Here is a 24,948-nt window from a genome sequence, read left to right as displayed (position 1 = left end):
AATTTTCGATAGTAGTATTGATGCTACTTTTAGTACCAAAATTAGATTCAAATCATGAACTATCTAAGAATAAGTAAAGAAAATTATGTATTTGAGATAACTTTCAATGCTTCACAGGCTTTGATACTGCTTGGTACCAAAATAGGTAAGTAGTAACATTTTTTGCAGGGGATTTTACCTTTGTGGTGGTCTCCAGTACAATTCCATTGTGGAGTAACTCCAGCACCATTTTGACGTGACCTTCTTTCGAGGCCAGATGCAGCCCATTGAGCCCATTCTGAGTGAGAGAGCAGAGCAGACCTCATACTGAAGGGTCCTAAACACGTTATGAACACAAATCGTAAAGAAATAACCACATGTATACACACAAACAGATGTAGGCCATGCCAAATGAAACAACTGGGGTCGTTATCACAGTGACTAAAGCACTCACAAACCACAGCAGGCAAATACTTACAATAGACACCATGCATGCAGTACTCTCAGAATCAAAGTGGTCATTAGTGAAAACGTCTACAGGGATGAAAATCAGGATGTGAACATTTTCATTTGATTAATGATGGTGAGAGAAAGAGGAGGAGAAGGAAGAGGAGGTCGGGAGGGGGATGGCAGGCCGCTGGTCTCGTGGCTGGGAAGAATACAAGCCGTGTGGAATAGGTCTGACCTCACACAGCCTTCCTTCAGCCGCACAGGACATGTGAGGTTGGACCTTTCCCACACCACTGATATTATTCCTCTGAGTGGGGAGACCACAGCACACCATCACTCTACTGCAGACAGAGGAGAGAAGGAGGGAGGGGAGAGAGGGAGGCGATGGAGAAGGAAAAAGTAAAAAAGAAAAAGAAAAAAAAGGGAGGTGAGTTAGTAAACCAGTAAACCAATAGGAGGAGAGAGGGTAGTGGAGCAATTGATAGGCTGAGAGGGATAGAAGAGGAGGGAAAACACAAGGGGAGGGCAGGAGTGAGGCAGCGTGCTGGTGAGCAAACCATGGCAGAGGTGTCCACTCAGACAAGGCAACAGAGACACAACTGCCACAGTCAAGCCTCCACCTGGCCAAACTCCTATCAGACCGACACATCAGACTGTACACACAGCATCAGGACAAACAGTCACACAACCAAAAAAAACAATGCTCTCGCTGCCAGTGTTAAAGTGACAGTCTACAACTGTTTTCAAATATACATATGATGTCATTCTGTATCCAACAAACAAACATTTGGATGGAGCTGTAAAAATCAGTCTATGAATTGATTAGTTGGTTGACAGAAAATTTATCTAAAAAAACAAAACATGAATATTTAGACTTGGACTGTGGGAAACTGTTACGGCAATTTTAATGTTAATTTTTTAACTTTCTGTTATTTTAAAAGATTAATCAAGAAAATAATCAACAAATTCTTCAGACTGATGATGAAAATCAATAGTTGTAGCCCGCAGAAATTCAATCTGTGTTTGTAAATGTCCTGATACTGTATATAAGATACTGTACCCTGCGTTTAATGTGTTTGTTATCGCATTGAGTCTGGGCAAAATTAAAGCCACTATGTGTAGAATTTGAAAATTCCTCATTTGCTGCAATCTGGTAGTGATATATAAAAGGACAGTGTAGCTTAACTGAAGGCAACATATCCAGTAGACGGCACCAATTTTCACAAGACTTGTTTTATGTTTCTATAAACAAAAAGCCACCAGACTAATTTGAAAGAAGCTATTACAACATAAAATTTCCACTTACAGGAGCTTTAAGTGCAAAACTGCAAAGCAATGTGTGTGCAAAGGTGTCACCTTATTCAAGGAGAACCAATTATATGTTGTAGATCATCACTTTAACTCAAACACAGTTAACACCAAACAGTGACAGTAACCCAATTTCATATGATGAATATCAACAAAACAATGAAATGAAATTGTGTAAATCAGGAGGATTCATCTTGTCAGTCCATGAAATTCTGGTATCAGACTGTACCTCTGCATATAATCATATTTTTAATCCATGGGGTGTCTCACTTCATTATCATGAAGGCGTTTGCCAGTAATGGCCACTGTACAGTGTCACTTTACATGAATAAATCTATTGTTACGTGGGGTCTGTTATGAGATCCATGAATAGGCCTCATAGAAATCCCGACAGAAGCATTACCAGCAATAATTACAAACTGTTGGGGACAGTGTAAGTGAATGGAAGGGAAACCATGACTAAGTTAGATTAATGAGCCAGAGGAATCTCTCTCACACACACATACAGTTTTTGGCCAAGTTTCAGTAGCCTGAGGGTAGCAGTCCTAGCCCACTAGCGCTGCCTCGTCCAGGACACTCTGGGAACAACCGTCAGAGTAAAGGAGGCAGGATGGAAGAGACAGGGCGAAGGAGAAGACCCTGCCTCATTTAGCACCTTCCCCGGAGACCCTGCAAACTCTACCTGTCGCCTTCAGCCACTGATTAACAGTCTACCTGAGCATGCAAATACAGTACCAGTGCATGACTGAGAGCACAGGTAGATGAATGGGCATAACGACAGCACAGTGGTCAACTCAAACACATCATGCACACTAGACACTCGAAACACATTTATATAGAAATAATATTTGAGCAGAACAATTGTGAATTAGATCCTAAATGAAACCATACATTTGCTTTATAACTTATCCTTTTCTGTGTAAAGTGTAGGATAAATGTAGTACTGCAGGTCATTTTTCTGTTTACACCTGATCAGGACCAAACTATAAAAAATGACTAATCATTTCACTGTTCGTAAATGCCATTAGCAGAATTGTATTGCCTTTTTTCATTCACACGTTGCTGTTCTTTTTTTTTGAATAAGAAGTGGGCAGTCCACCCACGTCCTGAATTTTAATTTAATCAGTTAAAAAGCAGATAGGCAGACAGAAGACTAAATCCTGGCAGGATTGGAATGTGGGCAAATGAATACTCAAATATTTCTGTTTCTATTCTTGCCATGCACTATCACGCATTTTTGCAGATAAGCAAAACTGCCCGATGTGAATCGAAAGACAAAAGTGGCAAGTACAGTATGAATAAAAATCACTGCCTGATAGTCAGATGAGCTTGCCAAAAGCTATAACTTCAACTAATTAAATCTAGGGAATGTGCAGCTCTCTCACCTGATTGGCTGTATTTATATCAATGCCATTTTTAATATGTTCCAGGGCCTTGTCCAAGTTGCCAGAACGGGCCGCTCGGAGAAAACTGTTGCCAGCATCTGCCTGCAAGTGAAACAGAGAGAGGGAACGAGAGGGGGGTAAGGGGTATAAGAGAATGTGAGAGACACGCAAAGTAGAGGAATAGAGAGGGAAATGGAGAGGGAGAAAGAGTTTGGTTATTATTTTTTTGAAAAAAAAAAGGATTTTATGGACTGAAAACGTTCAGTAGCACGATTGCGGTTACCCCTCAGTTTTCCTCTCATTTCATTCCTCCCCTGGTATTTTGGAGAGTGCAGTTTGACATTCTGGATTTGCACCTTGAAATTGGTGTGTTAGAGGGTGTGGTGGGCGCACCAGTGAAGTGATAAAGTAACACAGACTCCCCTCTGAGAGGAAACGGGTTTCTTAGTTCCACAAAACCTCTAAAAATGTGTCTGTAAGTCTATCTGCTGCTCTGTACTCAGGTGATAAGGCAAGTGTGATAATAACGACAGTCGATTGAGTTTCGGTGTGTGTGAATGAAAGGGAGGGAAAGAGACACGATGTGAATTGAGAAAGGAGAGAGAGAGAGAGAGAGAGAAAGTGTGAGGGTTTGGTGAGTCCTGGCCCACAGGCCGGCACATGGCACGTCCAGTGTTTTTGTCTGTGTTTTGTTTGTGTCTGAGGGCTTCATGCCTCTCCCAGGCAGCCAGGGGTGCTGCTGAAACAGGATCACTCATGCGGCACAGGGGGAGAGCGAGGGAGAGGAGAGGAGGAGAAGCGGGAGCGACCGAGGGAGAACCACAGGGAGAAACTCGACTGCGGCAAACCCTGCACCTTTTCATTTCATTTACATAATCTCCTCTCTCCCCATACCCATCCCCTCCCTACATCATCCTCTCTCTCCATCTAACCAGCAAAAGCCATCTGATCATTCAGTGCATGTTTTTATGCACAAACGTAGAGATTAAATTCATTTACAAACCTCTGATTTTTTCATAAAGAAAAACCCAAATGCTGCCATCACACACACACACACCAAAGAATCTGCTTTTCTCAACTTCATAACACAGTGCTTTAAGCTGTTTTGTCTATTGTTGTCACTGAGATGTTGGTCCTCTTTTGACAGAGAGGGAGCAAGCCTGGGAAAAAAGAGAAAAGATCCACATGCCTGGAGTAAAGGCATAGCAACAAATGACACAACACACACTCAGCATGACACCAATGGCACAGCGCTGTGCAAAGAGAGAGGTCACTTTCAAAAGAAAAAGTAGGGGCAATGGCAGGGAAACGGAAAACTATAAAAGGAAAAGTTGCTGCCAGCTGACTGAAGTAGCAAAACAATGTCTGACAGTCTGCAATTCTTGTTCCTCATATCTAGTACAGAGATGAAATTTATACAATGGCACTGTTTCCACGTATCAGACGAGCTTCATATAGTATGCAGCATCCTGTGTGTAAAGTAATAAATCCAGGGCTTTTGTGCAAGTACACTGACTCATGCGGAGCCACTTGCCTCTGAGTCATTGTCATTCTCTCCAATAAATGGTTTTGTTTTTAGCTTTTGCTCACAGACAATTGAGAGGCATATTACTCTGCAGTACAAAGGCCTCTGAGTCACATACGCATTGACACACACACACACACACACACACACACACACACACAAATTCTCTCAGGGAAAACAGTAATAAAACATTCCCACACAAAAAAAAAGAAACAAAAACAAAACATTTGATGAAATGTAAAGCAGAAAACTGGGTTTATAAATCTACCATATGACATTTAGATAATTATTTTAATACTAAGATACAGTAAATACTCAAAACAAATAAAAAACAAACGGGTATTAAACATATAAGAGCGTTTCAGCACATATTGGAGAGTCCCTGATATGCTGTCTCCAGTTCTGTCGTCTCAGTAAACAGTTTTATTTATTTACAGTTGCTAAGTTCTCTTGGTACTGTCTACAGTCTTACTCCTATAGACTTTCTCATTCACTTTCACTTTTAAGAAGATGATAACCTACAAGCCTCCTCCCTTGGGACTGCTGCAGAGCAACAAACTGACCCGAAGCACACACGCTCACACACAGACACCTGTCACAAGAGTTTCAGTCACCATGAGGGGGCCCACATCAATCTCTAAACAGCACGTTTTGTCACGTAAATGTTTTTGAGTGCGAATATCTTGACAGTAATTGCGTGTGTGTGTGTGTGTGTGTGTGTGTGTGTGTGTGTGTGTGTGTGTGTGTGTGTGTGTGTCCACTATAATTGGAAAATCCATTTAGCATTAAAAAGGAGGACTCACGTGAAAAAATTTAGTTTTTCACAAGATTTGCACATTCTGCAGCTTATATGACGGGCTTTATGCAATTGGCCAGTCTAATGTCACTCATATAAATGAGGTTTTCAATAAAAAATTCTATGAATCTAATCTATTAATGGATTTTAAGTTTCATAATTGTAAAATTAGACTTGTCATACTGTTAAACTTGGATGTATTGTAAAAGTTAAATATAAATATTAGAAGGCACAAGCTATGTACAGTGTAGCAGAATGCTGTTGACAGAATGCAGACTGTTGGATGAGAAGTTTGCAGACTCTGCCATGGTGAGATGGGAAAAATCCTTTCAAAGTAAGAGCAAATACAACTGATGCAAAGACACCCACAGCTTAACAAAATATACATGGTCTCAAAGCAAATGGCAGCATGGTAACACCATGGTGATCCAGACTGAGGCCCCTCTACAGGCATCCCACCCCCCTGGACTCAAACCACTGCACCACAGAAACAGCCTGATGAAGTTTACAAGACGACAGAGACTCACAATAAAATCACCCAGAAGACTCGAGCGAGATGTTGCTGGTTACAGCAAATTTTTCCTTCTCTCCATGGTAAGGCTTTCCTAGTAGTCAGAGCTGCATTTTCATGTGTGTGTCTGCATGTTGCTGTGTTTATCTGCTTGCGTCACGGAGTGAGTGTGTGGTGTGGTGAGATAAGGATGCAGGGGAACCGCACCCATCCACTAACTCACACGTAAACAGGTACAGTGCAAATGTATACAGCACATATCAGTGGAAACGCAGACGTACAGAGCAGTCTAAAAATGTTCTGAGGTAATTCCTCTGCTACGCTTTGCTGGACTCTTGTATGAGTTAGATGAATGAGTCCCTCTCTGATTACTCCCATAGAGAGAGGACAAGCTTCAGGGTCTGGGGCTGAGCACAAAATGAGCAAACACATTTATCATACTGTTTGGAGCAAAAAAAACCAAAACAAGACAATAACGTTCTCAGCAGCTCTACGGTTAACATGAGCGATATCAACACACGCTGTCCTGCAATGTGCATGCAACTGTCTTCAGACTAAGGCAGTGAAGGGCTCCTCATAATGAGGCTCAAAATTACCAAGGAAAGTTATTCACCTATCTCATCACAGAAAATCCTCTCTCCTGCACTCTCCTCTTCTCATCTTTATCTCAGTTTTTCTTTCCTGTTGCCGTTCTTTCCCTGCTCTATCCCCTGCTTCTTGCATTTCTCTCTCTCCCCCCTCGCTTGCCTCCTCTGCTGGTGCTGCAGCAGACAGAATGACATCACCCCTTTGCCGGTGGACTGCAGTGTTCAAAAACTCAATGTGTACATATGTGTGTGTGTGTGTGTGTGTGTGTGTGTGTGTGTGTGTGTGTGTGTGTGTGTGTGTGTGTGTGTGTGTGTGTACGTATGCACAAGGAGGCATGCCTGAGATCAACATCCTGGCCATGAAGATCCTCTGCAACGCACGACTGGACCTGGAGAATCATCATTTTCACAAGAGATTGATCGTGTTTGTGACGATTCTGAATGGAATCAGATTGAATGTGTGTGTTCATGTGTGTAAGGGGGAGAAATAAGATAATGTGAGGCCTGAATAGGAAGGCAGCCATACTGGAGAGTAGAAAGCTGACTGACAATCTTCAAACTGTGTTTGTGATCTAATTGTAAAGATCAGGATTTGAGAACAAGCTGTTATATGTATATAGTCTGCTTGAAAATGGCAATTGGAACTTCACTATGCTATCTCTCCATCTGTATTAAATATTTGTGTAAACTGTTCCCCTTCTATCTCTTTGCAATGGCTGTATGCACACTGTTATAACATCCTGATACTGTGATGCTGTACTGCAATCACAGTAACCTCTTTCTACCGAATTTTGTGTCACAGAAATACATACACTTTTTTCCTTATCCCTTATTTTAGTCTAAGTCAGGAACAGGTCTCATTGCTGGAGAAAGAAAAGCCAAGACTATTTGGCCAAAGCATTCGAGAGCCAAATCCTGGAGTTCTTCCACTGAATGTCAATGGGAGAATTTCTCTGCCAAAGATCAGGTCGATCTTTCTGAGATATGGAACTATTATCTGCATATGAGAATCCCAGTATTTCTATTACAATTAACATAAAATTCAGCGAATCCCTCACTCTCTCTCTGTCTCTCTCTCCGTCTCTCTCTCACACACACACACACACACACACAAAAAAACAACATGAACTTGCAGACTCAGCACCAGGTGCAAATCATAAATATTTTAAGCGCCACCACAGCTCTTTTTACACCCAGCAAAAAAAGTGAAAATAATGTGCATACGTAATTTCCAATGCTTTTTTTTGGGAACACTGAACAGTGGATATAAAAAATTTTTCAGAGCGCTTAAACAGCTGTTTCAAAGTCCATTTCTGCTGACTTGCATTTGTTCTTGAAATTGATTTTCTTTCTCTGTCCTTTTTTCTCGGCCTTCCATCTCTGCATTGATCTCTCAGGCTGCTTGAAGAGTTGGAGCAGGCAGCGGCCTGTTTCCGGCTACAGAGATGTAGTAAGTGTAGAGTCAGTCAGACTGAGACCCCTGGGACCACTCAGCTATGGACACATTTACAGGAAGCAAGCGAGCGGGGCACTGGGATGAAGCTGTTACATTCCCCCACTCTACACTGTCTGTCTGTATGTATGTAAATCTTCCTGTCTGTCCTACCATTTGTCTGTCTACTTCTATTCCCTGTATGAGGTGAAGCGTCTTGTCACATTTTTACTATTTACTTTCTCACACTCCCAGCCTCCCCCCCTCTGTATCCCACCGTTTGTCCCTGCCGTACTCATTGATTGTCTCTTTATATCTTGCCCTGCTGTAGCCTCTGCGCTTGTAGATGAGATTGTCATGGTTATTGTGATCTTTTGTGGGGATGACAAAGAGGGTGAAAGACATAGGGTAGAGATAGGGTTTAAAACTTATGGAGGATAGGTTCAAGATATGGTAAACATCCTGTGTTTGACTGCACAGTAACACAACAGTAGGGACAGAGAGAATTTATAATATATAAGAATATAAGTAACTTCGGTTCAGATATTGTACTGATCTTAAATCTATAAAATTCAAGTCTAGCACTGTAAAACTAAACATCTGAACTTCATATAACTGGTGGGATATCTACATTGTGAATTGAATGATGCTTCACTATTGCACCTGATGAGGTGCAATACTGAAGTAAGTACTATTATTCAAGTATTACACTTAAGCAAGTAAGTAAAGTAAGTAAGTAATATTTTGAGGTACTTGTACTTTGTTTGAGTGTTTACTTTAAACTAATAGTCCACTACATTTTAGAGTGACATTTGAAGCTACATTTATCTGACTGCTATATTCAGATTAAGATTTTACTTACAAAAAATGTTATTAGTTTAGTAAATATGTTTCATTATAACTTAAACTACTCAACAGTAAAACTAAAAGTGGTTAAACTTAGCTCCACATCCACCCGCTACAACATTAAAATGTTGTTTGCATGTTTAAGCAACAGTAATAGTAAACATTCTGAAAGTGGTCATACTATATGATGATTACTGTTACTTTTGATACTTTAAGTACTTTAAGTATGATACTTGTGTAAAATTTTAAAAATGCAGGACTTTATCTCTAAAATCTTTGAAGTATTTTTACAGTTAAGTACCGAATTTAAAGAGTACTTCCTCCACTACTGCTCATTGTTCTTCTTAGTTATACAACACTGTTCTGGCTATTTAAATTGTCTACTGGCTACGTTTTTCCTGTTGTCAAGTTGGTCAGTTTACTCTCAAATTTCTCTTATCTTTGGAAGGAACTAAAAAAAAAAAATACTGTAAGAAGGTAAAAGTTTTAGACAGGATACTGAGTTGAATAAACTCCACTGACAGCTTTGTAAATCGACTGCAGTTCATCCACAAACAGATTAACTATAAATACAATGGGCACATTTCTACAAGTAGCATCATCTACAGTAAAACCTCACACAAACTGCTACATCTATTACACCAGGTAAACAAATTAAGTTCTCACAGGCATCCACGCGGCAGGGCCTTGTGATCGTGTGCCCTGCTCTACGATCACCTCTGCTGGCTCAGTAGATTCAATTGTCTATAGTCTTCAGTGAAGCCGCGCCGAAAGAATCTCATTAATTGACCCACTAATCAGTTTACTGACCTCTAGTTTACTTACCACAGTTAATCCTGGTTGACATCTTACAATCTGAACATCAAACAGAGGAACAAATAAGCTCAAAAACAAGAGTATGGAGGAAAACACAACACCCACACTCATACGCACTTACACTAATCTTGGATGCACATGCATCACAACTTTCAAAGATACTCCCAAGCAATCAAGCTCCCTCCCTATGGGAGGCTCCGTCTGATGAGTTTGATCAAGAGAGTTTATGTTTGGGTAAGTAAGCAATGACTTGCTATTTGTTTTTAATGCCCCATCACATCTTTAGAGTTTGGATTAAAATCATGCGAAATTGTTCTGTAGTAAGAAAAGTGACACATCACTTTCTTATTAGGCAGGACCGATATTTAAATTTTCAAGACCTGCATCTCTCTCTCTTTTTGTCTGTCTCTCATTTTTCTTTGTCAGTGTTGGTCTGAAAGACGAGGAAATATTCAGGACCAAAAACACGAACGGACAGTGAAAGCTGAGCCAGGGAAAAGTCTCCAAAACAGTGGATGTGAAGGGACAGGGAACAAGAATACTACTTAGTAAACAGAGAGCAAACACAGAGACAGAGGCATGCACTGAATAAAAAATTAGTTTTAACAAAATTGACAAAGAGTAAACACCAATACATCAATATTCATGTGTTAGAGACAAACTGCATATGAAAGAAATGGATTTAAAACTGGGAACAAAGTCAGTGAGAAACATCTTGGCCCATCACTGTCTGATGTGAAAGGATAAAGACAGGGAGTATTGGCAGGTGCATTATATCTGCTAAAATGCAACCGAGGATTTTATAACAGAACAAAACATGGCAAAACAGACAGCAATAACGTAAGAGTGATGGAGATGCGTACAGGTAGAGAGAGATCATATGAAGAAACAGAGAGAGTGGCAGGAAAAGAGATGAAGTGAGAGTCTAGATGGAGGAAGGTGAAGAGGAGATGGAGAACAGCAGAGTTTGTGGTACTCACTCCAAAAGTGACGGTCTTGACTGGCATGCCTGTTGGCCCTCCACTCTCTCTTTCTTACGTTTTCTGTTTCTCTCAAACACACAGCTGTCTTTTCTGTTGCCCCCTGCAAGTGTTGCGGTACAGGGCACGCAGAGCCCCGTCCAACGTAAACACCAACACACATACACGCACACACACACACACACAAACACACACACACCACACAAACATACACACCCAGACACACACACACTTGAGTAAGCATGGTGGGTGGAGAGACTGGGGAGGGTGGGGGTTGAGGGGCAGGTGCCCAAGGGTTTATCTCTGGAGGAATGCTGCCTGTATCTAAAGACACACATTTCACACACAGCCAAACCCCACACGCTCACCATGGGTTTCCTGCCTACATCCTGGTTCATTTCTTGCTACTTTTCCCCCTATTTTCTCTGACTAATATTTCTAACTCTGTCTTAATCTTCCTCAAACTCTTTTTATTTTTTCTCCTTCATCTCCATCTTTCTCTTCTTCTATCCTCCATCACACTCTATGTTCTGCTCTCTACCTCATCTATCCTGTCCACCTCTCAGATTTTGTTGTGGCCCAACACTCTGTCACCCCAACTTTATCCCTCCTTTCTCCTGTCCCTTCTTCCCCACACGTCACGCCCGTCTCTGTGTCTCCTGTATGTTTTGTGACAGCCAGACAATCATTTTTTTTTCACGGACCAGGCAATACCAGAATAGCCTAGAGTTACTGTGGAAAATGGGTGTGTTTTTTCGGAGCGGTTCTGTGAGGTGACTTACAGTGACAAAGCGCCTGGGGGGGGGGGGTTTGCTGCCACCGCCCCGTGACAATGGGCCAGACACACGGGGCGGGGGGAGGATGGAGGGGCTAGCCTCTCAAAAGGCCCTGCCTCTTTTAATAAAGCGTCCGTCATTCCCCGCTTGAAAAGGCCTCCTTTTCTCTACCTCTCCCCTCCTCTCTCCCTCTCCTGGCTAAATGCTGGGAAAAGCACATCGCTGCCAAAACCATGCGGAGAGATAAATGCTTGTAAGAGAGGGGAAGGAGGGGGCAATCTAGAAAGAAGGCTACGCACTACTCAGTGCCACTGGACCGTGACCTGGGCAAAAACATCACGTGGGACATCTCTCCTGTCCACAGTATTGAGTTTGGACAGTGATGAGAGCTCTGCTGCCAAAGAATGTGGGGCAGGGGACTGCGGACTCTAATGTCCATGAAGACATGACAAATTATCCTGTGGTCCTCCATGGAAAGGGACTGCGATTATTCCCCTCTGACACAAATCCTCCTCTGGCTCAGCCTGCAGAGAGTAACTCAACTCATTTGAGCAGAAGAATGATAGCTTATCAGGTCCTAAGTGATAGGACCTTCTTAAGGTGTGGCAGAATCAAGTGAGTGGAGATGGAGGTTGTTTCTCTGGAGGTGTTTACCAAGCGGCAATGACTTAAAGTCCCCCTCCACTCAAATATGTGTTTTGCTTAATGTTACTTCACTTCGATGTTTGAGCTTCACGGTGCAGAAGGATGAATGTCCAGAGTTTGACACTAGAAGCTTGTTTTCACATTCATCTGCGGAAGGAGGGAGGTTTTGCTATGCTCATCTTAAATCTGAGTTTAACATGTGTATGTACAAGCATGACTGTGTGACCAAAACTAGTTTGGAGGCGAATCATGTCCATTATGTAACTTATACAAGTGTGATGTGGAAACTTGAAACCTCTAGTGCACATCCACCGAGAATCAATGTTGCAGTGAAGTAGGAGACATCTTGGATAGATAAGGATCGCTTTGATTTTTTTGTATTTTGCTTAAACAATACTCAGGTGCTCATATGCACATTGAAACAGTTTCTTCTTGCTTCTGTTCAGAGTGTGGATTTTGTCTTCCATCACTTCCACTGGAAGCATGCCAGGAAGGGATCTTTTAATGATCGCTATGAACTTGAGGAATGATTACAGCAAGCAAAAAACTTGAAAAAACAAGAATCGTTCCCTTAAACTTTTGAAGAGATATTTTATGAGTAGAGTAGGTGAGATGGAGAGAGAAGGAGTAGATGTAATTTTAAGACTTTCTTTCAAAGCAGAATATTTCTATATGTCTTAAAACATCTCTGGAGGGGATCTTTAAGTTCTAAAATTAAAAAAATAACTGGTAATTGATTAAAAACTTTCACCTTTTTCTTTTAAAATATTTGGGCTAGACAAGGAAGAGGTCACAAAGAAGGGCATTAGGCTTGCATATGATTCAGGTGGGTGGGACTAAAGCTCACAGCGTCATGAGTATCTAGGCTGTATCTCTGCGCCAGCACACAAAGATGCCTCCTGGTATATAATCTTGAATAGGCAGGAGTCTCACTGACTATCAGAGTCTGTGGCCCAGTGTGGTTTTGGGTCATTACAAAGCATAGGCCACACTCCTGTTTTGTAACAGGGTTGATTTAGGTTTGGGACAGACATGCCCTCTGCAACCTGTGTCGAGCCCCTCTTGTTAGCAGCATAAAGGGCTATAGCTGTCCACGTGTGCTGCTTGTGGTGGTTTATTGCCCATTTCCTGATGTCTCAGAGAACAGAGACTATGGCTGAAAATGTGGGGGAGGAATCAACATAAGCACTGGTAGTCTGTCAGCTGTCTTTCTTTAACCTGTCACATTCTTTGCCCTTGTCTGGCCCCTATTCTCACTGCCTCTCACACACTCAAATGCTGTTTAACACCTCACAGAAAAAACACATAAATTTAAGGTTTAAGTATCAAAAACAAAAAGGGACATCTTGATGGCAGACGAAAACTCTTCATCAACACCTCCAAAGTGTGCCGCAGGTCTGAGCTCAAGCTGCAGTATTTCCAGCTTAGCTTGACGCTTCAGTTAACCAACAAACAAAGTTCCTGGGTGGGAAGCCAGGTGGGGATCATGTCCGTCTTGCTGCAAAACTGACACAGGTTGGTTAGTTTGGCTGCTCAGAGGAGGGAAAGATATGGGAGGAAAGCATGAATCTCTTTGTGCTCTTCGTCATCACTGCCAGGTAAAAACAACTGGCTGGAGGCATGTTAATAAGAGCAGGCATACAATAGTCTACGTACTCTCCAGGCCAACAGAGGGGGTGGTAACCAAGCAGCAGCAGAGACTGTAATGCACATGGGAACTGGACATGATTCATTTGGAGAAAAATGGGGAAAAAACGTCCACTATAAAAAAGAACTGTATTTTGTATATTACATTTACAATTCCTTTGGAGTGCTTGGTTTCCAAAGCAGGAAACAGGTGTAGGATTATCAATTAAAAAATAAATACTCTGTACGATACAATTGTTTTGAATTGAAATGTGTTAATTATGTTTCCATGGGGCGTTGTACAACTGCAATTTGGCATAATGGCCCTCTAGTGGCAGTAAGATGCTCTGCAGTATTGGCCTGCAGCAGTTTCAAAGAGAGTACGGGCTGGGCCGGGCTGATTACAGTAGCCTTGACACAAAACTCTCACTCACATACACACCCACACACACACACACACACACACACACACACACACACACACACACACACACACACACACACACACACACACACACAGACATACACACACACACCCACACACACACATTCAACCCCTTATCCTGTGCTTCAGCTCCTCTTTGCAAGCAAACTGCATTAAGCTTGTCTGGCCTCTGAACTGTCAGAGGTGCTGTTTAACAGCAGGTCCTAAAACTGCCTTCACTCTGCAGACAGTTTACATATCACATGTCAGAGCACACGTGCTGGCTCAGTCACATATATGCTTATTATCATACATACGGTACATAAAGAAGCCTCAACCAATGCACACGCGCCTCAACGCGACAAAGGCAGACTGACCTGTGGAAGACAAAAACAGGGAGTTAGAAATACTCAGACGAGGGAGGAGAGCACAAAGGATGAAGGCAATAGAGAAGAATGACGGAAGCAATTTGTCTGCGCAGGGCCAGGCTCCCATTAATCTTCATAAGTGGAAGAGGCAGAGATGGGGAAATACAGAGTGAAGATGTGCGAAGAGGAGAGAGAAAGAGCATCACTCTGAAGAGAATCTTTCTTCACAGCTCTTCATGTCTCCCTCTGTTGTATGTTTGCAATATCTGAACACTAACTGAAAACACAGACTCCATCATTTAAAACAAAGGCCCTAACCATCAGTCACAACTGGGCTTGAGTCAGCGTCAGACAGGATCTGAGCAGCCGTGCGATAATTCAATCAGTCTGGTTATTACATGCAGGACTGAAGTGGCCCTAGTTTTCAGACTCTATTCAGACCTAATGCACTGTCCTGAAACTATGAGACTCAAACTCCACTAAGAGTTCATCTGCCACTGTTGACATGACTCTGTTAAAGTGGGACATAATGCAATTCTACCACAAGTCCCCCGAGAATATGAACTGTACTGTTACCTTTGAGGAAGAAGTACAGCAAAAAGAAAGTCACACTCCTGTTTTATTATGACATATCATCTCTCTGCGATGTTTAATGCTTTTAGGACTGCATTAACACCTATTGCAATACTGCCGATGCCAAGAAACAGTGAGGTTAGCACCCCTTACTCAACAGGCACGTTTGTGTTATATTTGAATAACAAGCAAATACTGCATCAGTAGTAAACCTGGATTTCTAGAATGATCACTGACATTGGTGCAAAATAATGAGTCTAGAAGGAAACCCCCGCCATTTTCTCTAGAGGACAAACACGAAACCACGTTAATGGTTGGTTTTGAAAAGGTAAAACAATCATGTGCTACTATAATAATCTCAATTACAGCTGCTCTCTGGGTTAGAGCCCGACCAATACTGGACTTTTGAGGTCAATAACACTATTGATATTTGAGAGACTTAAAAAAAAAAAACAGTCATAACTATATATTAGTGGATTTTTTTAATTAACACTTTTTAACAAGGTTCCCTTAAATTTGATTATTAAACAGTTGTGACCAATACACTGAGTGGGATCATTTACAGTTTAAAAATAAGCTTGTGAAAAACATAACACTAACACCAAATAGTAAAGCAAACACTGGGAATCAAATTAACAACTATAAACAACAACAAAGGAAAAAATAAGATTCCAAAATAAGGAAATGCAAGCTATAAAACTGTATTTAAAAAAAACGATAACTACAATAAACATTAAGTAAAGCAATGTGTTGTGTGGGCAAGACTGTATCTTTTGAAAATGAAATGAATTATGATAGTTCTCAATTTCTTGTTTTTTATCAGCGGACACGTACACTGATATGAATAGATCAGTGATAAATATCCGTCTATATTATTGGCCTGGCTGATGTGTTTGTTTGGCTCTACTAGAGATATATAAATGTAATATCCAAGTAGACGATAGCTGTAATCTGTGGGAAGGGAAAAAAAAAATCACTAAACAGTAAAATGAGTGCATTAATGTAACTATAAAATTGTAGGTGACCCTATACGGTACCCTATGGGTCCTTTTCCTTTCTGCCTTATATTGTCCTCAGTGCACCAGGTTTTAAGTCTGTCTATATGTCAGTTTACAGTAAGTCCTTACACCATTTGTATGGGGACAGTGGCATTCCAAACATTTATTTTGGCTAGCCTCAGTGCAGCACCAGCCTCATTTCTCACCACAGAAAGCAGAAGTAGCGAGGAAACAGGCTGGGATTGAAAAGATGAAAGACGAGATGGATGGAAAGAGCAATAGGTACACGGCCCAGTGGAGAGAAGGCGTCTTGACATCTTTGGCAAAGGGGCAACTGGGACGATAAATAAATGCACTAGAAGGGCTTCGCTGAGTGTGGACCTCAGTGGGGGCGTGTAGAGTATCTCCTTCCACAGTCTTGTTGACAGTATCATGGCATCGTCATCTCAATAGCTTTGCTGAGTCAGTCTCTGATTTCGCTCTCATACCTCTTAATTAACAAATAAATGCATATTTGATGTGTCTACCACGCTGCTTTCAACTCGAACAGTTAGTAATTGCTGCCTCAGGGATCAGAAGCTGCCTGCTGTATCTGAGACTGACATGTTAATAAATATTAAATATAAGCAATTACGGGAGATGGTCTCATCAATCAGGGAAAGGGAAGTCAAAAGAAAGGCGATAAAGCTGATGCCAATTACTCAACTACCTCCATTCAACTACTATAATGCTGCCTTACATACATACAGATTCAAACACACACTCACAAATACACACACATACTCATGTACGCATTAACACGCACCCACGCAGTCACCTACAGTGCAGTACATGCAGGTGCATAACACACAGTCACTCATGGTCAGCACACATATATGCATCTCACAGCAACCTCCCATATGCAGACATACAGTCCAGGCAGCGGTATACTCAAACTGAACAGGGTCGTGCAACTCGTCGTTCGACCATGTGGGGAGGCCAAGCTTGTGTGTCTTTTTAAGGAAACTGGTAGCAGGTGTTCTTCATAGTGAGGTGGGTAATTTATAAACTGGAGTTAGAGTAGACATTGAAAGAGGAGATCGGTAGCAGAGGTGCAACTCAGCCCAAGCCTGATGGAGCCCAAGGTACTGACACATTTGGGCCAGGCTCATTTTCACCTGCATGCTAAGGGTTCAGGTCGAGGTGGGCTTAAAACAAACATTTCTGTTAAACATAGGGTTTACAGTCAGCATTGAAATTACAATCCCAGATTGTTTACAATGACCTTGGCTTGTGTCATAATATACACTCTGCATCATCCTAACACCCAAACCAGGAATATCTATCATCAGATCTCACTATGTTTTGTTTGACAGTGAGCTGTTTTCCTCACGTTTAACTTTATCGACACTCCTTACTCCTAGTAGCGGTGGACTTTACTAAAATCCAGTATTGGACTTACAAATACTCTACCTTAATAGCTACTGATAGATACACCATAAACCATCAACGTTTACCAACATACACATTTTGTTTGCGGCGTAATGGTCGCAGGCTCCTTGAAAATAAAATACAATTATGCCATACTAAAAGGCACTTAAATCCTCTGGGGGTTTTTATTAAAAACACAAGAGAAACTGCACATGACCTTTAAAATGACAAAATAAAAACAGTTCACACTATTGTGGGTAGGTTATTCTGCAGGGCCAATAATATGTAAAAGTAAAACTTTAAAATGACGGATGTTGCCAATAATCAAATTAAAACATAAAAATGACACAATATTGCAGGTACGGGGAGCATAGATATTTTATTTTCCTTTTCTGGTCTGTGCTGAACACGAGTCGTGAAGGTTTAACTTGAAAATGTCAAGCAGACAGAGAGTCTGCCTGTGGAAGCACTGAGCTGTCCTGACCAATGTTCAGATCTTGTTCTTGATTTCGATCTAACCAGGTCTTCATCAGTGCTAATGTAGACAAAGTGGAAGCATGAATGTGGGCAAAATTGTAAAGGACTTGGATCTGTGCACATTCTTACACCTACTGTTTACACACCCGGCCAATATGAGCAGAAGGTGGCCATGAATGACTGTCCATTGCAAAGGAGTTTTCTACAGCTTTCAGACTTTCCGACCAGCTCTTCTTTTCGAGTATACTTCCACCTTTATCATGCACTCTGCGCATTCACCTATAACACATGCACATGCATCCATGCATGCACATTGATTGTCGCTCACTTTCTCTCTCTTTTTTGTCAAGTAAACACACATAAAACTACAGGGTGATTACTAAAGTGCCTTAGGATTTCAGTTGAAAAGGAGAAGCAAGTGGTGCTGTTTAAAGGTCAACCAAAGTAAAAACTGTCATTTAAACTGACAGAAGTTTAAAATGTGGTTAAAGGAACAGAAGTCACGAATGAAGTGAAGGCAAATAATGCTGAGTTAAACGAAAATAAATAAAACACAATAGAAATGTGAAATAAAAATGATGCATAAGGTGGAGATTAGGAAAGGTCACAGAGGAAAAAAAGAGTAAAGAGATAAAAATCTGATAGTGGAAAAGTGAGAAAGTCTGGACATGGCTTCAATCCTCCTGTGTTAGCAGGTAAACACTAACTGGAGAGTTCAATGCAGCTTCATATTGCTTTGTGGCAAAACTAACACATTTTAATTTCTATTCTCTACTCATAACAATAATCCTGAAACAAGTTTATTGGATGTTGCTGTTCAATTTGAACTTGTATATATCATATGTTTGTTCATATGACAAAAGCGGCACAATTCACTCTTATATTTGCCCTCGAATGGGCCACTTGTGTGAAGCTCAGGTTTGTACAATTATCCTCGTACTAACTAAGATATCAAGTTCTTGTAAGTGAAATGTGCTTGGAGATGGAGTAAAATACATACATTTCACTGAACTTTGCATTACTATATTCACTCACAGTTTTTCCAACCTGCAATACCATGTGAATTCTTCTTGAGTTTGAATTTTCTACCTTTAATTATGAATGTACTTTTTAAAAATAATTTTCAAGCAGTATTGTGAACCAATACCGTATGGTCAGCATTTATAAAGCCATTTAGGTTATAGTTACTTTGGATGCCTCCATTGAACGTATTCTTTGTAGGCCATATTGTTCCCTTGAGGCATCTCACTGTTGCAAAAAGCCAGAAAACACTAGCTTCTAATGGGTCAGTAAGACGAGGAGAACCCTGCTCTCCTATCTTCTTCCTAAACTTGGTATCTGGCCAACTGAGACATTATTACACAACTTTTACAGTTTTGTACAATGGCAGTAAAGCCCCTTCTACCTTTAATCTGAATTCTGTGAAGCTGGTATCAATAACCCTGGGACAAAAATGAGAGTTACAATATCTGAATACGCCGTGGCCTTTCACATGTAAATTAAACTCTGCCCCCCTCGCCGAAACAAATTACAGCCAACTGCTGGTGGCTGGACATGAATGGGCTTCGTAATGTAGTCCGCATCTACAGTGGGCTGGGGAGCAGCTGGAACAGAGAAACTGAGACGGGGGAGAATTTATGTGACAGTGCAGAGTGTGACAGTTTGCTTTTTTTCATATTGAGTCTGCCATGAAGCCGCACTGTGACGAATGGGGCTTGGCTCCCTGAGCATCTGTCTCCAAGGTCTCACTGAGGGGTAATTAGAGTTGTGGGATGATAAGGGATATTCTCCGGGCCCACTAACTATTAATGGTTGCAATGGGGACGGCGCCTTTACACAGACCTCTGACATCTCACAATTCTGAGTTACAGGAGGGGCCGGGGTAGGATGGGGCGTTTGATGAAGCGTTAGGTTTTTGTGTAAATTTAAGCAGCCCTCCGGGAAAGAGTCATGGTTTGTGCGACCAGTTTGAGGGGTGTTGAGAATTTCAATCACCTAGATGCTGACTGACCAATCTGCATGATACTAAATGCTTTTGGACTTACCCTGTTAACAAAGTTGAGGACAAAAAATAAGCAGAATTGAACTTATGGTGTGTTGCAACTCAGGGTTTTTATTTTCACACCACATTATTTGCTAAGCTCTATGAATTCAGCAGCCTTGCTTAAACCAGGTTCAACCATGTAACAAACATGAGTGATCAGACAATCAGGATGTAAACAAACTTCCAAGTTAGTCAAATTTATCTGAAAATGAAAGGCGAACGGTGAAATCATTACCCAGACTGTCCATTGTAAACACATATATCACAGTTTACCATGGATAAAACCTTCATGGATTAAAAATTCAGAATGCAAAAAGTAGTAACTGACCTTGACCACAGTTGGTTTTCTCATGTCACCAGTTTTACAGATGTCATTTTTATAATTGTAGGTTTTTCGGGAAAACGCTTTTTGGGCCACAGGAGATATTTTTGTTGCAATACTGAAGTTGGCCACTGGGACAAACCGAAGGTTAAGGGAGACCAGTGGCATCGTATTCAGCTCTGTTAATACATCCAAGTAGTTTGATTCCCAACTTCCTGGTTCAACCTTGACCTACTGTAATTGCTTTAGTTATGAGCTGTGTACACACAGTTCTCAAGTGCAGTGAGGGATTATTAGTGGCACTACAGGCATTGTTACTTACAGTTTTACTTCCAAATTAACACATTGTTTTCGGCTTGTTTACAACCTGTATGATCATCTGACCATTCATGTTTGTTGGCTTGTTATACCTATATTTTGCGATTTTGCTACATTCCCGGATTTCATTAATTACTTTGGTCGAGTACAATGTTCTCAGATTGACACAAAGATAATAATTATATAATTATAAAGTTGTTATAAACAATCGTTTCCTTTTATGATATGGGACTGGGCCAGTAAAGGAAGATGTTGAGAGCTGCAGGCAGGAAGGGATACTGTATCACCCTCTAGTAAACACTAGTTAGGGAAGCAGACACCCTGTTGAAGGACTTGCTTTATGCTGCTGTCGTTTTCCACTGCTGTGTTGGCTAAGGGCCAGCATGGAGGAATGGGCTCTTCAGGACGATCTATCACTGCACCACTCTTTGTCTCTGTACTCTGGGCACAGAGTATGTATGTCTCTGGTCCCACCCAGCAGTCGCCATATTTCCTTTCCAAAGTGGCACAGGACCACCCTACGCTACATTCTACTCTGTCTACTCACTTGCTGACTTTTATGATATTGGTAAAACAGTTTTAGCAGGATGATGATTACAGTCCCTACAGATAAATTAACAAATAAAAATATCATCTTTCATACATTCACACAAAAGGGAAAAGAGAATTCAAAACAAAAAAGTAAAAACACAGTTGCCCAATGCACACGTGTTCATGAGCATCACCGAGGGAAAAACAATACTCCATATTGTTGTGTGTTGGGCCAATGGCCAAAGAAAACTGTTATCAATGATGGGTTACATACTTATCCACTTGCCTTCTATTTGTTACCTTCATTCAGTGTTATATGTGATCACCCTATCTTTTTCAGTCATTTGTTTTTTTTTGTCTGCACTTTCAAATGGTTTACTTTTGTTAGGTAAGTCTAACCCAATAATGCTCCAGAGTGTTTGGGAGCAATATGGAGATTGGGAGAGTAGGTTTGGGAATTTGACATGACCGCAAGGGAGGAGCTAGGATTTGAGGGGAAATCATCAGGGGCAAGAGTCGTCTGGAACAAGTAACCAGCAGCTGTATTGCACCTTAGATGATCTCTTCTCCAACGAGTGAAAATGGATTGAAGATCATCTGTTAGATAAGTGCAATAAAACCTTTGGCAAACGTATCCCAGACTGTTTAAACAGATAAAACTAGACAAAACACAGGCACATCACATGACAAACAGTGACACGGGAAATGCACAACAGCCACAATACACAACGCTGACACATCAAAGACACTGGCAAAGGCAAGGCAGAACCACAACATCTACAGCACGCAACAGGAAAACCACAATGGTAAGTACACGAACATAGACTGATACACAGACATTCAAATCATATTTTATGCTAATACACAGATTGAAGCAATGCAAGGACGGAAAGAAAGCATGCACACAACACACTGGTAAGAATAAAGAGGTCGACCCCCCATCCCCCCACCAAAAAAAACACACACATTTCTCACACTTTCTCTCTCTCTCTCTCTCTCTCTCTCTCTCCTCACACACACAAACACGCACACACACAAGCACACCTTAATTTAATCCTTAAACACAAACACAGTGGTACAAATGACACAAGCATATTTTATAAATCAGAAGAACCCACAGGAAAAATACTTGGACTTTTCGCTATTATCACTACTATAAAGCTGTGTTGTGTGAAATACTTTGTGTGGTAGGAAACGCAGACGTACTTGAAACTTGTATTGAGTCTATGAAAATTATATCAAAGCTATATTTTGCCCGTGGACTCTTGCCATGTAATATGCTGCTTGTGAACATTAATTTCAGAGAAATCACAGACACTGATATAGATGTAAATATAGATACAGATACACACTCGTGTTATATATATATATACATATATAAATATGTGGAACTAAAAGAAAAAACGCAAAACAAAAAACAACCAAATGAAAAAAAATAAACTCAGCAAGTTAGTACCATACATCAAGCAAGGACAGGAACAAAGAAAAAGCTCCAGCCTGTTCCCACAACACCTGACTGAATCAGCTCACAGCACAACAGCAAACACTAGAAAGTTAAAGGAACCAGAACTACAATACCATAAGCAACACACAACGAAAACAAGAGAGATAAAGATAAAAACAACAGCATAGCAACAACAGTGACACAAACTGTAAGTGACAAATACAAGATTGTCATAAATACAGAATATATATACATAGAGATATAAAGATATATAGAAATAGGAAAAGCCAGATATACGTGTTGCAGATATTTACTTCATCATCATAGTGCCATACTCCTTGGCCATCCGGCATCTCAGAGCTCACACTACTGTCCTGATCGATTAGCCAGCGATGCACGGCGTGGGCCTAAAAGGACATACGAAATAAAGACAGAGCCCAGTTAATAGCAACAGTGAGAAGTGAATAGAAAGGGGAAAAACAGAGGTGGGGGAGAGGAGAGCAACAGAGCGGACAGGAAACAATGGCAAGGAAATGAGAAAGATTCAAAGAGGAACAGGTGAACATTATATTGAGACAGAAAACAAGGTGGAAAAGGGAGGGAGAGGATCAAGAGAGCAGGAAGAGGAACCACCCCCCCACCCCGCCCCCCCCTATTCCATCCCACCCTGCTTGTCCAACCCCTCCCTCCCCCCAAAAAACTCTCTTTGCAGGAAACAGGTCAGGTTAGGATGAATGGTATGAGTGTGGGATGACACGAGGGCATCACACATACAGTGGTGACCGCTGGGCAAGGCCATACTGATGGTGATGGAGGAGGATCTGGTGCTGATGGTTTGTGGTTCACAGACGGATCAGCTGTGTCTTTGTGGTGAGCTGCGACCTACACAATGGGAAGAGTACTTTATATCACACTTGTGGCATCTGGACACAAAATGTATTGTACTTACCCTGAATTCACATATAGAAATTTGCAACCACATATGTGCGGTACAAAATACACAAAATAAAAATATCTTTAACACAATTACACAGAAAGAAAAAAAAAAGCACACAGTAAGGCCAAGCCTGGCCTCTGACTGAGAGACATTGAGAAACAACTTCTATATTTCAGCATTGATTTATAGCAAAGAAACAACAAATTTCTTCATAATATACACAGTATGCAGACAGACAGTAATAAATATACAAAAGGCACGAAAAACAGCAGGAATGGTTGAAACAATAATTCATTAAAAAAACAGAAAGTATGCGAAAAGTATGCGAATTCCAGACAGTAACCAGATAACACTTGTTATTTTCCCAGAAAGACATGACTGTCTGCTTCTCTCAGCGAAACAGACAGACAATGATACAAAAGGAATCTTTTCAGAATCAATCTCCCAAACTCCTCCCTCCCTCCAGACAGACAGACAGACGGTGGGACAGTCACAGATCAGGTTTGCTCGGACTCCAGTTGGGATTCAGATCAAACACATACTGTAGCCAACTCTAGTCCCGGTCACCCTAAAACCCACATACACGCATACACACACAACAAACCCCATCTGTTACTCTTGACTGTTGTCGTGTCAGCACCAAAAACAACCAAACACAGCTCCTTTCGTGACGCTCGCTGCCCCTTTGCGGCAGAAACACATGTACAGATTTGCACTGGGGTGAAATCGCAAAATCCAAGGATTTATTACCCTGTCATGGCTGCTACTGCACATTTACTATTTACGTTACGCTAGCATTTTACAGTACTTGTGTTATGTTTTTAAGGTGCAGTGATGCGGGCAGTCATACGCTGACATTGCAAAATAACATTTATTTTTAAACTGAAGGACCATTTAGCACACAAACTGTTGACTGAAGGAGAAAACTGGAAATAGGCTCCGTCAACACAGCACATGACGAGAGAACATGACGATATTACATGTACAGGGATACAACCATCTACACACACACACACACACACACACACGTTTATCTATTACTTACTTCTATGACCTACTACATTCCCAACCTCAGGGTTGGGTTATGAGTTAGTTTGTGAGACGTATAGTCCGAACACATGGCTCCTTTAAACTTATCCTAATGTAAACCTAATGCAAATTTTAACTTTAACTGTAAACCAAAGTCCCAACCTGAAAAAATCCTGTTAAAGCAGTGAGGAGCAGATAAAATGAAATCTTTCTACATTTGTGAGGACATTTGATCCGCATGAAGACAGAGATACAAGAAACACACACATACACACACACACACACACACACACACACACACACACACACACACACACACACACACACACACACACACACACACACACACACACACAAACACACACACAAAGAGGGAGCAGGACCTTCTGCATCAGGTGGTGTGTCTGCGAA

At 41.2% G+C, this 24,948-nt stretch overlaps 1 protein-coding gene across 1 annotated transcript in view; it reads right to left on the bottom strand.

The window, feature by feature from the left end:
- The window catches only part of ank1a (ankyrin 1, erythrocytic a), an 87,336-nt gene that overhangs the window by 31,619 nt on the left and 30,769 nt on the right, over positions 1-24,948 (bottom strand). The window contains exons 2-4 of the mRNA XM_040155232.1: positions 22,886-22,978; positions 3,123-3,224; positions 179-277 (exon numbers count right to left, since the gene is read on the bottom strand). Coding sequence (XP_040011166.1) covers positions 179-277; positions 3,123-3,224; positions 22,886-22,978 — 294 coding nt within the window. The remainder of the gene's footprint in view (positions 1-178; positions 278-3,122; positions 3,225-22,885; positions 22,979-24,948) is intronic.

The sequence above is a fragment of the Xiphias gladius genome, chromosome 19 (genome assembly GCF_016859285.1).
Source record: "Xiphias gladius isolate SHS-SW01 ecotype Sanya breed wild chromosome 19, ASM1685928v1, whole genome shotgun sequence".
In the NCBI taxonomy this organism is placed as follows: domain Eukaryota; kingdom Metazoa; phylum Chordata; class Actinopteri; order Istiophoriformes; family Xiphiidae; genus Xiphias; species Xiphias gladius.
The sequence above is the reverse complement of the archived record's forward strand: the minus strand, read 5'-3'. Positions and strand labels throughout refer to the sequence as shown.